General features: G+C 38.6%; 1 protein-coding gene and 2 long non-coding RNA genes across 4 annotated transcripts; 2 read left to right on the forward strand and 1 right to left on the reverse strand.

Moving 5' to 3' along the window:
• Nucleotides 1–26: 26 nt before the first annotated feature.
• Nucleotides 27–18808, reverse strand: LOC105207449 (facilitated trehalose transporter Tret1). Of its 2 annotated transcripts, none has more exons than XM_039450602.1 (3): nt 18701–18808; nt 2427–2749; nt 27–2301 (listed from the first exon to the last, which is right to left on the reverse strand). In XM_039450602.1, exons 1-3 carry the CDS (start codon nt 18769–18771, stop codon nt 1013–1015), a joined length of 1683 nt encoding a protein of 560 aa, XP_039306536.1. In that variant the 5' UTR covers nt 18772–18808; the 3' UTR covers nt 27–1012. The 2 variants fall into 2 exon arrangements, with proteins under 2 accessions (XP_039306536.1, XP_011175198.1); XM_011176896.3 differs by lacking the exon at nt 18701–18808 and adding an exon at nt 13283–13849.
• LOC120358055 lies at nt 2749–3855 on the forward strand. The gene is made up of 2 exons (XR_005575015.1): nt 2749–3266; nt 3457–3855. It is a non-coding gene; the product is annotated as an uncharacterized LOC120358055 (long non-coding RNA).
• Nucleotides 8810–13624, forward strand: LOC120358054. The gene is made up of 2 exons (XR_005575014.1): nt 8810–9692; nt 12500–13624. It is a non-coding gene; the product is annotated as an uncharacterized LOC120358054 (long non-coding RNA).
• Nucleotides 18809–19193: the final 385 nt, after the last annotated feature.

Raw genomic sequence — 19193 nt, forward strand, 5'->3', positions numbered from 1 at the left:
GAAGAGGGTAATTAAGAGAAGCAGGATTAAATGAACAATAGATTTACTTTCTTATAAAAAATAAGTCATTTATACAATCATTCATCAAAACTTTCATGTATGACGATCGCATTAAGGCATTTGTATAGGTACAGATGAAATTTTACTTTCATTCATTATGACTTTTTAGATCGTACATAACAGACTACATGCTTAATCTATTGCACTTTATAATATATAAATATATATGCCTGAAAATTTATCATCTGGTCCTGCAAATCACTGGTTGTCGTAAGACACACTTTCATGGATTTATAAAATAGTTCCTATGAGATGCTCTCTACAATTTCAACTTAGGCTTATGACTCCTGTTAACGCTGTCATTATACATAGCACACATTACGGTATAGTTTAATACTATGATTTAATAAATATAGCACCATCTTTTTATTCATACATACTCAATTAAGTCGTCGAGACATAATTGATCTTTCGTGTTTTACGTTCTTGTGAGTAAACTTTGTGGAGAATGCTAATTAAAATTTATATATTTTTATTACTTTATTTAAATATCTCGTGTGTGATTGAGAATGTTAATATCTGTTAATTACGTGTAGTTAATCATCTTCATGCTTTGTGAACAAATACATGTATGCTGCAAAGTAATATAATATTTTATAAAGATAACAATAATATAGAAACATTTTCTCTCTGAGAACTTGTTTTTGATAATATTTTGGAATTACAACGTGTATATAGTATATATCTTTTTGTCTCGTGTATATATATATATATATATAATATATGTCATCGTTTATCTAAAAATATTTCATCTTATTTCTTAAGGTATATATTTGTCACAAAGCAAACGTCAAAGTAGTTTAGAGTACCCATTTCATTATCCTCTCTTGTAAATGTAGATAACATTCTTAATCGCTAACAAGCAAATGCTTTTTTTTCTCCTAACTAAAATAGATTCTTTTAAAATAAGCGGCATTGCAAAGAGTTATACGATTAAACATGGTCCTTCATTTTACGGTAATATCTGGCCCTTTTTAATTTCTAAAACCTTTGGCTTGTTACTTATTCTCCCGGTTTTCAGAGTGTTGCTTCTGCCAGAGAAGTAATCCTCGATCTCTTGTAACGTTCTACCTTTGGTTTCCGGGAGGCATATGTAAAAGTATATCGTGCCGAACAAAGATATGCAACCGTAGAGGATGAATGTACCGTGTCGGGTGAGCGCGCTGGCCAGAAACGGATAAGTTTTAACTACCATGAAGACGAACGTGTGCGCGCACATGGTGGTCAGACCGCCGATAATGCCGCGTACTTGCACGGGATAGACCTCGCCTATCATCACCCACGGGATCACCAGGAAGCCCAGAGTGCAAGTGATGGTGTACGAGAATATGCACATGACCGGGAACCAGGTGGCGACGAGTGGCATATCGTTCGCGAACCAATAATTTTTCAGCCACATATACCCGCCTAATCCTAACATGGAAAATCCGCATCCGACCGAGGACACCATCGTCAGCGGTCTCCTGCCGCATTTTCTGCAGAGGACGCAAGCGACGATGGTGGAGGTGAGCCTGACTATTCCCAGGATGACCGCCGCTAAGTACTTATTCATGGTCGCCCCCGAGTCTTTGAAGATCTCGACGGCGTAGAAAGTTATGACGTTGGTGCCTGACCATTGGTATATCAGGAAGTACAGAAACAGCAGAGTGAACGGTTTGAGCGCATTCGGTTTCAGCAGAGCGCACATGATCTCCCGGAAGCCGGTGAGCCGTTTGATGTTGTTCTTGTTGGAGAACTCTACTAGCGTCTCCATTTCCCGATTCACGTTGTAAGTACTGCCGCGGAACTTTTGCAGCGCCTGCTTCGCTTGATCCGGCTTGCTGCGCGATATGAGGTAGGATGGGGTCTCCGGGAAGAAAAACATCAGCAGGAGCGCGGTGAGCGGCAGAATACCGCTGATGGCGGCGCAAATGTTCCACGTGAGCATGCTTCCCAGGGCATATTCGATCAGCACCCCGGTGCTGACGCCGACGCTCGCGATCGCGGTTAGCATCCCTCGTAGATGCGGCTGCGTCACCTCGCTCGTGTAGACGCGGGCTGGCGCGCCCACCATGCCCGATCCAAGACCGACGAAGAAACGGCCAGCGTATATCATGCGTATGTCGGTCGCGAACGTGATCAGCAGCCATCCGAGTAGCGCCGGCACCTCCGTGATGATGAGCGAGCGCTTCCTGCCGAACATGTCCATCATGTAGCCGGACGCCAAACAGCCGATCGGCGTGCCGATGGAGGACATGCTAGCTGCAAGGATAAAAAAAAAGAAATTAATAATTATAACATTTTTTTCGATAAAATCTAAAAGAAAAAAAATATTTCTTGAAAGAGAGACAGAGTCGCAGATGTTGGACCCTCCCTCGGTCACCCACCGATCCACGATTCCTCCGTCGATCCTTCCTTGATGGGAATGATGCTGTCTGGCTCCTGCAGCTGCGGCAGAGCGATGGCGGAGAAGCCGAACGCCATGCCCGTGTTGATGGTACCGAGCTGGGCGACCAGGGCGGCCAGGACTTGCCTGACGGCGCTACCCCTGAGTGGTCGGCCGTCCTCAGGATCATCGCCATTCGCGGTGGCGCCGTTCGCAGCCAGATTCGTCCTCTCGTCATTGAGCAGCGCGGACGACTGGATTTTCGGCAGCGGCGCCGAGTCTACGAGCGAGGTCTTCTCCGGGTCCTGCGCGCCGCTATTCTTTCTACGAGGGAACGTGCGTACGATTATTAATCGATGACGGGAGAAGAGCTCGAGGGCGTGCGCTCTATACAAGCTGCAGTCGCTGTCGCATGTTATCTAGATGCGGCTGAACACCCCGCACGTACGCTCGCGGAACGATAGCGTTAACGATGGAGTTACGAGCCAGACTTTTGCATTCGCGATATCCATTATCGCGCATACTCGGATATATTTATGTATAACGAGGCAGGGAACAAGCGCAAGGTTACGTTTATGCAAATTACGCGGTGATTAGAAAAAAAAACATTCGATTACGCAAGCGTTATATATTAATTTTCGTTGAAGTAACGACAGCAACGGCCGTATGTACGATATATCGAGTGACGATGAAACGTGTATTTACATGCATATCCGTATGCATCTACACGCGCGAGCTTATTCACGATTGCGAACCGACGAAAATTGGCTCGGGCTGACAATACGTTGAGATTTTTCAGCGTTAGTCATTCGTCGAAATCTTTCTGAGAATAAGCGACTATGTAAGTTCACGGTGAACTTGCGCTATTTATTTATTTTTTTTTTCCCCGAGGACCGACCATGCCGCGTACGAGAGAGAGACAGAGAGAGAGAGAGAGAGAGAGAGAGAGAGAGCGAGCAATATAAACACTTAGCTCCTTGCTCTATTTATCGGTTCGACGGAAAGATAATAATTATTTTTGTTCGTTGCAGATAGATAACGCGGCAGATGTCAAACGCTGTGAAGCATAATGTGCGGAAAACTTTCCGCGGTAATCAACGGAATGAAAGGAGATCGCTTCGTCGTTCGATAATGGCCAATCGTTATGGGCACCGCAAACACCTGCGCGTAAAAGCCTCGTGGTTGCCGCTTGCAAATTTGGCTCGCATTTGACGGCACTAAAATTAAATCCGACCTAAATGTTCCGCATTCAGTTTAGGGACACAAGTGACTCGAAGACGTGGTGATTATTTTAATAATTTTCGAATTGATTTGCTGAGAATAACACAAACTTTGACTTGTGTTAGACGATGGACCCAATTATGAGTCAAATTTTCAAAATTAAATACTTTACAGATGTACGTATATTAATAAATTACAAAAAATGTTTTGCATTCTTTAATTTTTTATAACAAGGATCATCGTCTTATTGTTTGTAATATGTATAAATATTTACATTATTCTCCACTGAATATAATTATTAATTATTAATCCTATTAATATAATAATTAATTACATTAATAAAATTAATAATACTAGATAATAACGAATAAATTATGTACAATAATAGAAAGTCACGTGAATCTGGCATGCAAGGTCGGATAAAATGGAAAGAATAATTAGTGTACAAGATGCATCAACGAGTTGTTGATAATTGATCTAGTTTTTAACGAAAAGGAAAAGTTTTTTTTTTTTATCACGCGTCAATGCGCTATGAAACGTGTACGGAATATGTATCTGGCGTTTGAAACATTCTGCGTGTACAATAACGTTCCTGTTGAATGAAAGGACAAGCGACTTAGCTCCGCGTGGGGAACGTGAAAGAAAAGTCTGAGTCTCTTGCGGCTTATGAGCCGGGATGACATAATCGCGTATATCACGACCTTTGCACACAAGAGTGGAAGGGAAGCTGTGTCATCGCGAAGGATCGATTCGGCGCGTGTGCGCACACGCTGGCGTTGATCCTCGGCAACGAGGAAACTCCGTTGTTACTCGCGGAACTCCGCCGGCAATTCTCGACTTTACGGTAGAGAAACGATAGCCCTCCCCAAAAAAAAGAAAGAGAGAGAAAAGAAAAAAAAAGAAATAAAAATTGAAAGCAAAATAGAAAGTCGTCATCGCGTGTGCGCGGATCGTCGCGAAGGCCGTTATGTAAATTTTGCGATAATAGACGATACGTTTTCGCCTGCTTCCGGCTTTGTTTATCGGACGCGGGCAATAACGCCACGCGCGCGCGTGACTTCGTCGGGGAAGAGAGTTTCCTCGTTCGAGAAAACTGCACGCGGGTGTACGCGAGAGATCGCTTGCCGCCGTTATGAAGAAAAGATTGAGCAGTCGGCGAACGTCGTTCTTCGCGTCCGTCGTTGCGCAACGCCGCACGCGGCGGTATCGACCTCCGGGGAATGCTTTTACTCGCCACCTGTATTAACAATTGTCCCTGACTTCGCGGGGAACGTTAATTTGTCGCTCGCAAGCATACGGACGCGGCGAATTAAGTAATGAAAGTCGCCTATATATCTGCACTTTTATCGCGCGTTTACGTATTAATAATTTTCTTCTTATCTTTATACGCCGACTTCGAGGCGTGTTTAATTTATCGCCTCGGTTTCCACGGCGCTTTATTAACTTATCGAGTTAACGACGCCGCTCTCTCGCGTGCACGCGCTCGCGACGTGACGTCGTTCGGATTATCATAAATAAAGGGAGTTATTTCTGTTTCCGAACCGATCGCCGAAGTTACGCTTGATCACTAGATCCAGCGCGTGTTATGGACTTTTTGAGAATCCAGAAGCCACTTGGACGAAAGCCAAACTTGCATACGCGCGCGAATATACCCGTTAAATGCTGTTTTTCGCAGTTGCGCAGCAGCTGCGACTTCCACTGATGAATCCCACGTCGCACGTGTTTACAACGTCCATTCACACCATTGAATATTATTAGAATTCCACCAAAACAGTCGCAATCATTATTTTTATACATGTGGCTCTAGATACGACGCGGAAATAAAGAAAAACATTTTCACGCAAAGAGCAAAAAAAAGAGTAAAAAAAAATTATTGGCAAGTACTTGTGACGTTTTCTTCGATATTTACTAATTAGAAAAAAAATGTGGTCGCGATGACAAAATATAAACATTTCTGTAAAATATCTCATTTTTTTTTATTAGTTTATTTGTTAGGAATAAAATATTATTTCGCCGTATTCAAATAAAGATTCATTTCAGTGAAATAAATTCATATCTTACGGATAGATTTTTAAAATGTATCTGAGTACTCTCGGAAGGGCATCTCCGACGAAGCGAATTTTCATCAGAATTGTTACTCGGAATCGAGAAAGCTGGAGTAAATCAAACTTAAGCCAATGTAATCCGACGAGCGCAGATATGAAATGATATAAATTCCCAGAAAGCATAAAATCATTGCTATCATGTTATTACAGCGATACACTGAGAATAAAGGTCAAAACATTTTTTTTTAGAAGCAAATGTTCCTTGTGATGTTTTTTTTTCGATATTTATTGACTACAAAGAAATTTGATTGTGATGACGAAATGTATACTTTTATGAAGTATATCTTATTTTCTCTTCATATTTAAATAAATATTTTTATTTCAGTGAAATAAATTTATATCCCACAAATAAATATTTAAGTATATACGAGTATATATCTCTCACAGCGTAGTCTCAACGTTTTTAAATATATCATATTTAACATCAATATGAACAAACTTGGAGATGACGTTTATAAAACATTTCAATAATGTTTCGAAGAAAATCACGTATGAAATAATTTTTTTCCAATGTTTATACAATATTATTGTAAAACATTCTAAATATAGACACGAAATCAGTATTTTTTAATGTTACTTTAATGCTTCTTGCGGAGAAAAGGATACTTCAAAATTTATTCCATTGAAATGAATATTTAAATAAGAGCAAATAAAAAATTTATTCCTACCAAATAAATAAATAAATAATAAACCAATATTAATAAAAAAGTGAAATACATTTCGCAGAAATATATATTTCATCACGATCGAATTTTTGTTATAACTGATGAATATCGAAGAAAATGTCACAAGTAACAGTTGCTTGCTAATACTTGGACTTTTTTCAGAATATTGGATTTTTTATACGTTTCAAAAATGTTCTCCAATCAGAGAGCAATTTACATCGGAATAAATTCTTGTCTATCGAAACACTGTATTTCACGTAGTATTTTCAGAAGTTTTCTGGGAGAAATGTATAGTTCGTCGCAATTATCGATAGCATCTTTAGCAACATTGCCGGTGTTGCGATCGTTAAATTTTACGATCTTCGAGCGTCTGCCGTGTTACGGAAGAATGCCTCTTAAACGTCAGGCTTGACATTTTTGTCAACAAAAGGAACGTCGTCACCGTCGTACTCGACAAACAAAGCGATCCCGAGACGATTCAAAGTTGTCTAGCTGTAATCCCTGGCTCTTTGTGTGTCCTACCTTGACTTTGCGCGGCGAAGGTCGCGCGGCGACGGCCGGGGCGGCATGCGGCACTTCAAGGGCCTCGGCTCATTCGCGCAACCGAATTAGAACGCAACAGAGATTTCGCAAGATTTTCCATCGGATGCTGGTCTCGTGCGCGCGCGACCACCCGCACCCCCACCCCCTCGTCGCGTCAACGGAATTTTCCGCGGAATCTTAAACGTATGCGTTATTTATCCCGCGAACGCGAACAAAGCGACAACCGGAGATAGCCTTCACCCGCTAGAAAGCGAAAACGAGTAGTCATCGCTGTGCAGAGATGACTAATCCAGAATAAATGAATATTGTCGATTTTCGGTTTCACTGGCCGAGATCTTACGCATGCATATAATAATTCACATGAGTATTGCATCTCTCCTTTGTGCCGTGTATCGTATACACATTGTTATGATGTATGGTACTGAGAAAAAGTTTATTATATTTAAGTAAATTTATTTTAACATTATTTCCTGAATTTAAATGAACATTAGCTGGAGAAAATAATTTATTTTTAAACTCTTGGGAAATATTTTCTCAAATCAAGGAAATGATGTAAAAATAAATATATTTCCTTCAACATGAAACATTTCTTCATTTCTTCTTCAGGGTTTATTTATAAATGATTCAATACATTCAAGTTTACAGTTTTTGTTATTAAAATTTTGATAATTTAAAATAATAATACCCAATATTTTGTTCACATTAACGTAACATAATTTTAGTCAATTATTTTAACACTTTGCTAACTTATAAATTTAGTAGAAAAATTTGAAAAATTTTTTCAAATTTTTCTACTAAATTTATAAGTTGCAAAGTGTTAAAATAATTGACTAAAATTATGTTACGTTAATGTGAACAAAATATTGGGTATTATTATCAAAGTATAAAAGTTCTTAATTATGTGGGTGAATTTTCATCCAGAGTATTAACGTAAAAAAAAAAAAAATATGAATAGAGTTAATATCTCTCGTGAAAAAATGTTTATATTGCATTGCTATATTTTTAGAATATTCTGTGAAATTTTATACAGGATGTTCATTAATGATTGTACCCACTTTTTACCATAGGAGCATGATTTACCGACGGATATGTATTTCTAAACATATTATTATATTAGAAATAACAAATGCGTGCTCCTATGGTAAAACGCGGGGACAACCATTAATAAACACTCTGTATATTTTTGGTATAACGTTTCGAGATACAGCGCATACGTCCTTAACAACAATTTCCAGTTGAATAACAAAGATATTAAAGAGATATCGAAAGAATTGCAGAAGCCGATGTTGTTTTTCGAGATAGAATTACGCACGAAGTATCAGTGGCTCAAAAGCGGATAATGACAGACGTGTAGGCAGGGACAGAGATAAGATGAATGAGCATGGAAAAAAACGCATGACACTGCATACGTAGAACATTGGGAACAGATGCTGCGGGAGAATCGATCCACACCGCGGTCTGACGATGTTTTCGGCTTCGGGACAATCGAGGAAACGCGAGCCGTATTCCTCGTGATATGCTCTATCTCTCCGCCAGCAGATATCGGCCGGTTCGCGAACGTGTGGGCGCGAGGGAGATTATTATTTAAAATGCTCTTTCAACTCCTATCAAGCGCGGCACGCGCGAATATTAATTCACTCCGAAAAGAAGAGAGACTCCCGATAAAGTATCGCGAAGAACATTATTTAAGAAATTACGGGAATCATTTATGATGTAAGGCTCTCTCCGCAAGACTCTTTAAATAAGTAATGACAAAAGGACGAACGCGGCGCGACGTAAGCGGAATTCGATCGGGCTGACCTAGGAGTTGCCGGATGCCTAATCATTCCCCGCTTAAAGATTCATTCCGCGGACGGTGCCAAGCTGATTCGCGAATTTTGGCACGACACGTCTTGGCGATCCGCGCGCGAAGGTTCAAGTGTAACGTGCACATGGATACACGGATGCATGCACACAAACACACGCGCGCGCGATGTGCATCTTTCAGCGAGCGTTGCATTCGACCGAACGAACGAACGAACGACGCGTCCCTGGTATTAATAGTCTAATTACATCACGCTTCAACGAAGGTAAATACGAGCGAAGAGACAGCGACTGTAAATCGTCTCGGAAAGCGGCAGCAACATTGTAACGCGTTGCGAAAGAACGGAGTGTTTGCGTCGCAGAGCGCACCGTTGGCGATCAATCGGCTTCGCATCGAGCCTCCGGCGCATTGTTCAGAGGAAACGTCGAAGGGAGAAAGAGAGAGAGAGAGAGAGATGTGCTAACGCACATATTATATGTATATCGTACAACTATATGATTAACTATACCGAATGCCGAGTTTCCGCGAGTGCGAGCAGTTTTTCGGTCGTCGCGATCGAAGGCAGAGTGCATTAAAATTGCGCATAGCCGGGCACACGGGCACACTTTGCCCGTCGATACGTGTCGCTCAAGTTCAATATCGCTTCGCGCACATCGTCCGCGCGGGATATTGCGTCACCGTTCGAAGATAAATTCTGAATCACGGCGGAAAAAGGAGGGAAGGGCCGTTTATGAGAAATTAGTAAAGCCGGGTACTTTGTTCTCGACGAGAGCATTGTTTCGGTCGCCGCGCGCACGTGTCGTTTCGTGACCTCTTCTTAATATAAACCTCCGAATCGACCGCGTGTTTCTCCGTTTCCTCGTATAATACGAATCGAGTCACGCATTTGCGTGTAACGGCAAACGCGAATCTCACTGTACGACAAAGGGGTAAGATGACGAATTGCTAATTTATCCAAGTCAATGACAAATGACGAACCGGCGTTTAATTCTTCAGTGACTTTAGATGATGATAAATCAAATCCGTGGTAGTTTGATTTCAATTTGTCCACAAGAGTGGATGATGTTACAAGAAATGTGTTTCGGCAGCACCTGCGCATATAATTTTTTGGTGTTTGTTCGTGAGGAATGACATAATTATAAAAGATTTTTTTTTTTCTCTATTGTATCACAATAACGTATTCATTTCATTTTGCATTTTTTCACATTGAAACGCTTATATTTAATAAATAAGTGAACGATGACTGTGAGCAAAATGATGTCGCGTTATGTAATGTATCGAGGAATAAATAAAAATCGATTTATAACGTAACTTTTAGATTTGACCTACATAATTAAGATACTAACAAAGTATGCGAGCATCTTTCTTTGCGATATGACTCAACTCTGTACGATATAATTTTATTTTTGCAAATCGCATAAATGTCCTTTTTGCTTACACTTTTCTTCAATTACGTTTTACTATCAGAATAATCCGAGTTTATTATATTGCGAAAAATTTTTTTCGTTACAAAAAGTGCATTTTTAATTTTATTTGACTGCTCGTCATCTTAGCCGCTAAAAGAATTCCAATTTATTTAACACCCTTTTAATTTTTACTAAAAGGGTGAATCTAAGACAAAAATAGATTTCGTTATTTTTACATTGTCGCAGAAATTAAGAAAAATCGATGAACCTTAAGATCATCATCTTATCCCCTTCTTTCCTACTGTCGCCTCATTATCGCATCGTTATCGCATGATTATTCGATTGACGAGTCGTCGTTTTATTCTCACGAGAGAAAAACGCGTTATCATCGCCGCCTCGCAAGCTGGAAAAACTGACGGCAGCGTCGCCATCGTCATTGTTACGCGACTCGCATTTTTCCGCTTCATTCACGTCGATATTACCTCGATTCCGTCGTCGGTTAGTAATAAATCCTTTCCTCGCAAGGCCGCGATCGATCATCGCGCGCAAAAAACTCGGACGCGGGAACTTTTGCGACCGTTTCTTCTTCCCAGGTGTAAAAATATCGCGTCTCCGTCGAGCGCATCGATTTGTTATATTGCCCGATTCTCTCACCTCGCGAAAGCGGTGCAGAGATGAGGCAAGTTATTTAAGCGGTCTTTATTAATTAATCGATCAAGTAGATATACATTACGGATAAGTGCGCGTTATTAATCTTTATCGTGGCTAATCTTCGAACGACGATTAGTCGTATATCGAATAAATTGATCGTCGAATAAACTTATATATGTCGAACATTTTGTGCTCGTCTTACACAGTAATCTCCGGCTTGTGATAATCAACGACTTCGTGCCGTGGATTAATAAAGCGTGGGCGGTTTCGTGTCATTAAAAGTCAATTAACATTGCGTTAATGGCATAGCCGGACCGATGACGACGATAACATCGTCGGCGTACGCAGAAGCGTGCCGATCGGATCGACAGCTGGATACGCATCGCCGATGTGATGCGATGCAATATCGATAAATTAATTGCATCAGCGACGTCATAGACAACACCCGGTGTTATCAGCTATTCACAATATTATCTTTCCGGTCTGCCGTGCACGGGCTGACAAATTTATCAAATGTCAAAGTGCCGTCATTTGTCGCTCCTTCCCACCGATAAAGTCGCAGTGCTAAATTTATAATAATTATTTCGCGGCGCACGTCGCGAAACATGCCCGACGACGACGTGACGAGGACGGCGATGACACATCTTTTTTTTTACATTCGATTATAGTACGCGTGTTAGTCCACTTCGAGGAGCAGAAGGCGAAATTCCGATGAGAACACGATCTTCATATTAAATAGATTGAAAGCTTAAAATTAGACGACTGCATTAAAAATGCAGCCTTCTCTCGTCTGGCTTCTCAAAGAGCCTATAGCTGAATTCCAATCGACGACGTTAATCTGGTTTTTTCTCTTTTCTTTTTTTTTTAATTGTGGCTCGTTATGCGGCTTTCGCGTTCTACAGTCTCGATCGCGCTGCATCGATTGGGTGAATTTTAATGGACGCTACAAATCTGCGTTTATCTGTTTCTTTATCTTTGCTTTGTTTACGGTCGATGATGCGGTGCATTTTAAAATGTTCGAAAATTACGCGTTGAAAAAATTGTAATTATTTGACATGCGTTTGGAAATCTCGTGAAAAAATTTTTCATATATGTATAATTGTCAGGATTAGATAATAATTAGTTGAAAAAACTAAAAGTTGCAATAAAGTTGGATAGTTAATAATTTTTAACTTAACTTAATTAATTTTAAATTTAAATTTTTACTAGTTTTACTCATTTTAACTTGAACTAGTTATTTTTGAAACACATAAACTTTAATTTATTACCTTTTTTCTAAGATGAAAATTTATCTATGTAAATGAAAAAAAATTATAAAAGTAAAAATATATATACATTTCTACATGAGAAACAATACTTTTCTGTTATTTTATATAAATTTAATTTACAAAAAAAATATGTTTGATTGTATCTATATTATACTTAATTGTTTTAAGTAATTTAACTTTAAGAACTTACAAATTTCTAATTTACGCAATATACATATATTATATATAATTATATATAATTTTTTATTATTATATATAATTAAGTATAATATAGAAATAATATATTTTATATATCATATATATTTCATTATATATATTATATACTCGTATATGAACATATTTGATGTATAATTATAATTAATTATACATGAAAAATTTTTTCCCGGGACTAATTGGTCATACATTTTTTAGTTTAGAGAGGAGGAGAGAAGGAGAGAGAAATGCAACGAGAGAGAAACTTCGGAGCAAAGACTTTACGTAATTTTCATTGTAGCAATTTGAACTTCGTAAACAAGAGCTTTCGAGATAGATCACTTGTTGATCACGCCTATAAACGACAATCTTCGACTTTGCTCCGTGTTTTCTCACCTCTATTCAGAATCACGTGGATTCATCGTGAATTTATGTGAATCTAACACGATCCCGGCCGTTTCAAATGCGGCACGCGACGAACGCGTGCTGAGTAACGTGAAAAATGTGCAACACTTTGTTATGGGAAAGAAGATTGCTGGTCATTGGAAATTAAAGTGAAGAAATCGTATCGGATTGCTAATTGCCGATCCAACGATTGTGACACAATCGATAAATATAACACGATGTAAGTGTAATGATATCGCAACGACTGCAACTCGCGGGGGGGGGGGAACTTCTATCGCAACAAAGAAGAAAAAGAAGAGAGAGAGAGAGAGAGAGAGAGAGAGAGAGAGAGAAAACGCATCTCTAATTCTCATCCCCGTCCTCGATCGAAGCTTCCGTATAGTTGGGCTTCCCAACTCCGAGAACGCGCGCCACGTGTTAAAATGATCACGTCAGTATCGAAATAAACGCCTGCTTCTTTTAGCCACGCGGTCACGCTTCTCTCTCTCTCTCTCTCTCTCTTTTTCTCGCCGCATTCAGAGGATCTCGAGCGCGAGGCGAGAGATGGTGAAAAAGAGGTTCTAAAAGAGACGCGAGGTGCGTTATACGTCCACTTACTCTGCCATGGCGCACGTCGTCGTTGGTTGGCCTCTTCCCCGATGAGGTGTGTACGGTACGCGTATAATATAAATGTGGTACGGTATATATCACAGTCCGCTGATCACAGGTGTATCACCACGTGGTACGTGGCTCATTGCCCCCCGTTTGGGACTCGCCACCCCGCTCGGGCCGGTGGTCGTCCGCGAACCCCCTTTCGCGGGGCTTTCGGTGTTTTTATTTTATTTTAATTTTTTTTCGAGGATGTCGAGGATCCCCGAGAGCTTTACTCTCAGAGACTGGCCAGGAGGCCGATCGTGCGTCCGATCACGTAAAAGCCCACGAGGGTCCTCCTCCTCCGCGTGTGATGCATCTGCCCGGTCGCCGCCGTCTTTCCCGTAGCTCTCGCACCCGTGATATGCCCCGATAGAGATCCTCCTGCTCCCCCTGTGTCTCCGTCCTTCCCTGATTGCGCGGCTCCCGATGAATACCGCGCCGCGTGCGTCGAGGAGCGGAGTCGAGCGAAAGTCCACTAGTGTCTACGTTACGGCTCGCGCGTAGCGAATGTACTGACGGCAACAGGTCCCGAAAGCTTTATATGCGAGGCGGTCGTCGCTCGTGGAAGAGAAAGAGAGAGAGAGAGAGAGAGAGACCAGCCGGGCCGATCTGCGAGAGCGTGACAGCGAGGCGCATGCGGACGACTAGGAGAAGCGAGGCAAATTTCGTCCAACGGTAGAAGTTTGAGACCGTGACACGTATGATAGGAAAAAAAAAAGGGGGAAACGATACAGCGACTCGATTAACCAAGAGCGGAGGAAGAATTGGCGTAATTCGTTGAATTTATCGCCGCAGGGAGAAATTTTTTTTTTTTTTTCTCATTATTATCGCAATGATATTTTGATGGAACGAACAACGTTTGTGATCCCACAAGCACACAATATTTCTAGAATATTATAGGAATATTATGAAAAATTCAAAAATAATATTATTATCAATATCCGAGAATATTATTCAACGTTTTTAATATTATTTTAATATTGTATTGTGTTAATGATATATTAGTACGTTATTATATAATATTCGTAGAATATGATAAAAATGTTCTACGAATATTATTATGGTAAAGATTAATATGAATTATTATGTATAAAATATTCATAAACTTTATAATTATTACATTTAAAAGTTAAAATGTTCCTGATAATTTAAGTACTGAAACATTAAATAACCTTATTTACTCTATATAATATTATCAGGAGTAAACATATAATTATTTTCCATTAATATTTTATAGAAATATTATTTCATATGAAAATAATGCACGAATAGGGGAAAATTTATAAGATGCAGGGAAGTGAAATATCGGAATATCGTTCGTGGTTATTTTTCGTATAACAATAACGATCATGCGACTGAAAAAGCGTCTGATACGCTCGCGTGCGATTATGCGGCGATAACGAATACTTGCCGATAACATACAGGTAGCTTCTAATCAACTCTTTTCTGTCGAATTTTTTTTTTTACTACCATGTGCATTCGTGGATTTCGCGTTTCGAAAGAGTTCGGTTATTTATGTCGGCATAATCTATTAAATACATCGATAAAAGAGTCTCGGCCACAAGATGCACGGTCACATCTTTTTATCTAAGAAAAATAGTGCCGTATCTCGCCGCCATGCCTGCGACATGGAATTGTCACGATTGTTGTTCGTGAAACATTTCTTCCATATTTGCGTGAAACGTGATAAATCCAGTCTCATGGATTTATGGATTTAGATTATTTAGAACGCGGCGTAACTTTTGCTCGTAAAGCAACACACGAGAGCGAAAAGGAAAATAATTAAAACGACTCTCCAGCATACGAAAATGAATTGAAATAGATAGAAATGAATTCATTTCGACATTTTTGTGCTTCAGATTTTTCGAATCCATTTTAATCCAAAAATAATATAATATGAATACGTCCAAAATCAATATAATGAATAGCTCATTTGGTATTTCAATTTGTTTGAAGTCAAAAATAATATAACGCAGGAACATGAGTCCGTCCGAATTTCAAACGATGAATAGCTCATTTCGTATTTCAATCTATTTTTGAATCCATTTGAAAACACTTTAAGACTTAAAAGCGCGAACTCGAATAAATTAAAATAAATTACAATTTTCAATTTATTTGAATTTTTATTCGTTTGCTGAGTCGTGCGATATCTCAGGTGTTCGTAAAATTCTTTCGATTGTGAGGTACATAAGGGGCAAAGAAGGAAACGAAGAGAAAAAAGAGAGGAGGAACAAATAACCGGCTAAAGAGACGAAAATCTCGCAAGACGCGTTACTCCGTATACTGCCACTGTTAAAACTCGGCAGCAGGATTTAATGTGATGTAAGTTGTGTAACGAAAGCAAATTTCAAACAATTACATTAAAAACATTAAAAACAATGTACATTTATAATGTAAATTTAATGTGTTATCAAAAGTGCACTAAATTTCATGTATTTTTCAGTTGTATATGTTAAATTTAATGTATAATACTTGTGTAACTTAAAAATATATTGAATTTTATAACATTTTTAACAGTAGATTTCTGTGAAATATATATTGTCTTATTAATTGGTTTACTTGCTAGAAATAAAGTTTTTTAAATAAATATGTATTTAAACAAAGATTTGTTTCAATGAGATAAATCTATATCCCACAAATAAATTTTTAGGTATTTTTTTCTCAGAGCTTTAATGGGCGATTTCACGCCCAGAATCGATGGCGAATAAACAAAATTATGTGTTGAAAGATGCGGGAATCGGAGACAGTTTTCGAGAGCGTGAATGTGCAAAGGACGTTTCTTAATGAAGAAAATGGAGTCGCGCTTAAAAATTTACTTTTCACGACAGTTTTTTACGACAGTGCTGCAGTGTAAAAGTGTGTGAAACTCGAAAGTGATGAAAAGGAATAACGATGTAACGTAAACATTTATAAGCATACGATAAGGTCAAATGAAAGATAATTATAGCGATCTCTCGGAATCGCGAAGATGATTTAATATTTACTCGATCCTCAGGTTCGACGTGTCGCTTTCGATATTCTCTGATAAGACGCGGCCAACGCTATCATCTCGAGGTTTAATTAAGCAATAAAGAAAATAGAATGAGTAGTAAAAGATCAAGATGCTCGTACTACGCGTGACAACTGTGACATAATAATTTTAAACGAATGATTTCATAAATAAATGTATGCATCATTCCAATTAAATAGATATCATTCGTTCCATATAATTAAATTGAATCTTGTACGTATGTAATTTGAGGAATAAATGCATGTTTGAATTTAATGTAATTTAATGCACTTAATATCATTCGATGTATAATTATATTTAACATAAAAATTAGAGATGTGCGAATAGTTCGAATTAGAATCAGTCATCTATTTTGATTGTTTCATTCATATTTTTTGCAGTAAAGCTCACTTCGAGTAACATTGTAATCTATACTATATATGTATTCGATGCTCATTTATCAATATACCCTCACACACTTATTGTTTAACATTTATTATAAATTTTTACTCAGTACATCATTTGTAAAAATTATTTTCTAAAATACTTGCAATTAATTTTCTCGTCTATTAAAAAGAATCCGAAACGTTATTGAAGATATTTTATTACGTTTAAATTATAATGTAAATAATATAAATCCGGAAAAATTTGTTAGATTCGATTCGATTCGATTTCGAAGGTGTTATCAAAGATTCGATCCAATTCGATTTGATTTAACATACGCTTGCTTCGCACACCTCTGAAAATAATGTAATTGTATTTAATGTTATTTAAATGGGTATTAAGCTATCAAGGAAGTTATCGAAGATACGATTAAACGTTTGAGAGCGTGCTGTTTCGCTCTCCGGCCACATTTCCTCGTATTGGCAATATCAGTCAATATTCGACGGTCATTATCGTGAATTCGAGCGTGACGAGTCGCGCGCCTACAGTAAATGAAATCTGGCAGACGCGGTGAGATAACCTCGGCCTGTAAATACACTTGGTCACGCGGATTTTATGCAAACACTGTAATCGCCGGATATATATGTACATATTATATACACACACACATATATATATATATATATATATATATATATGTACATGTATGTGTGGCGTTCGATTAGGCCGTGCAAACAGTGTGCATGAGATCCTCTTGAACTGCAATACAGAGAAGCGCGATTATTGTTTACATTATACGCAGCTTTGACGCGTTTGATGCATTTAAAAATTAAGAGGAATCGAAAGAGGATAATTTTATGATCCTATAAACAACTAAACGTGATCTAAACGTTTTGTAATCTCGTTTGTAATGTTTCTAGAAATTCTTCGTTATTACGTTGTAATTTTTCTGCTCATTACTACGGATGTTAATATTTTTATAATAGCGCCATTATTATATTACACGCACGCATACATTTACAATCGTAATTTTTTTTACGAGTAAATTCGAGATACATGTATAGCATGGGAGAAAAAAATTGAAATATTAGTAAACAAATGTTAGTTGTGACGTTTTATTTATGATTATAAAAAAATTTAATCGTGATGATGAAATGTACATTTCTTCTCAAAATATCTTATTTTTTTTTTTAATTGATTAGTTTATTTGCTAGGAATAAAATATTATTTTTTGCCGTATTTAAACAAAGATTAATTTCAGTGAATTTATATCCTATAAATAAAGTTTTAAGTATTTCTCAGAGTAGCTATAAACGACTTCATGAAGTTTTATGAACGAATGAGCCGGATGAAAAATGATTGGTATAAGAGGAAAGAAAGACCGCGCTAAATAATAATTCCTAGAAGGATACTTAAAAATTCATCAGTGGAAAAAAAATTTATTTCACTGAAATTAATTCTCATTTACATACAGCGAAATAAAATTTTATTTTTAGCAAATAAACAAGTTATTAAAAGAAAATAATTAAGACACATTTCACACGAGATATGTTTGACGGAAATGTATATTTTATTGTTATCACAATAAAATCTTTTTATAATCAATAAATATCGAAAAAAAAAGTTAAAAGTGACAGCTCTCTAATATTTCTGATATTTTTTTTCTCACTTTGTATCAGAAATTGTACAGAAATTTAGAAGACGTATATTACTAACTGGAATGTGTACGAGTCGCAAATTCGAAGAGTAGGATTATGCAATGTGCGAAACAACATTTGATCGCTTATCGATAGGCGTATCCTGCCCTTATCTTATCCGAATCGAAGGCACGTTGAAAGTCGGGAGTGTCAACGACGTACGCGCCGTTTCCATTGCGAATCGACGCGGACATCGCGACTGCAGCGACGACGACGACAACGACCACACGACGATGCTGATAACGATGACGATAACGAGGAGAACAGGCGAAAAAGTGTGACATTTATGGCATTCAAGCCTGAAATACTCACTCGGCTAACAGCGGCGACGATACGTCTGCCGAGCTACTGGTGAACGTCTCGTAATTCCTGTTCCTGGACATGTCGGCGATGGACTGAACACGTACGTGGCCAGTTGTGGCCGATGAAATTGTTCTCAGTAGTTTATCGTGGTCACGAGTTTACCGCTATCAATCCGAGCAGTCATGTGCTCCTCCGCGTACGTCTTGTTTTCTTTAATTCCGCTTATTTTCACGCTGACGTTCATGTTCGTTGCACTCCGTCAGACCGCGTGTCTCGTGTTTCGCGCGGGTAGCAAGACGACGAATCGCTTCTCCACGATTGACCGGGTTGACGATCGATTTTCCGGTCGTTTTTTTCGCTTTTCCAAAATTTCTGACCAAAACTTCTAGCGACGGTCATGCGACTCAATCGTCTTATCGTTACTGCGATTTTTGCTAACAGACTCGAAACTTTCTTTTTCTTTCTAAGTAATCAAGCTTAAACGACTTGATTAATCAACATA

Source organism: Solenopsis invicta, chromosome 6, assembly GCF_016802725.1.
Source record: "Solenopsis invicta isolate M01_SB chromosome 6, UNIL_Sinv_3.0, whole genome shotgun sequence".
Taxonomy (NCBI): domain Eukaryota; kingdom Metazoa; phylum Arthropoda; class Insecta; order Hymenoptera; family Formicidae; genus Solenopsis; species Solenopsis invicta.

Excerpts from the sequence above, each read along its gene's own strand:
- LOC105207449 (XM_039450602.1), bottom strand. The coding sequence starts at position 18,771 with ATGTCCAGGAACAGGAATTACGAGACGTTCACCAGTAGCTCGGCAGAC. Across the intron at positions 2,750-18,700 it reads TCGTCGCCGCTGTTAGCCGA|AAAGAATAGCGGCGCGCAGG; the intron begins GTGAGTATTTCA and ends GTTCCCTCGTAG. Across the intron at positions 2,302-2,426 it reads GACGGAGGAATCGTGGATCG|CTAGCATGTCCTCCATCGGC; the intron begins GTGGGTGACCGA and ends TTATCCTTGCAG.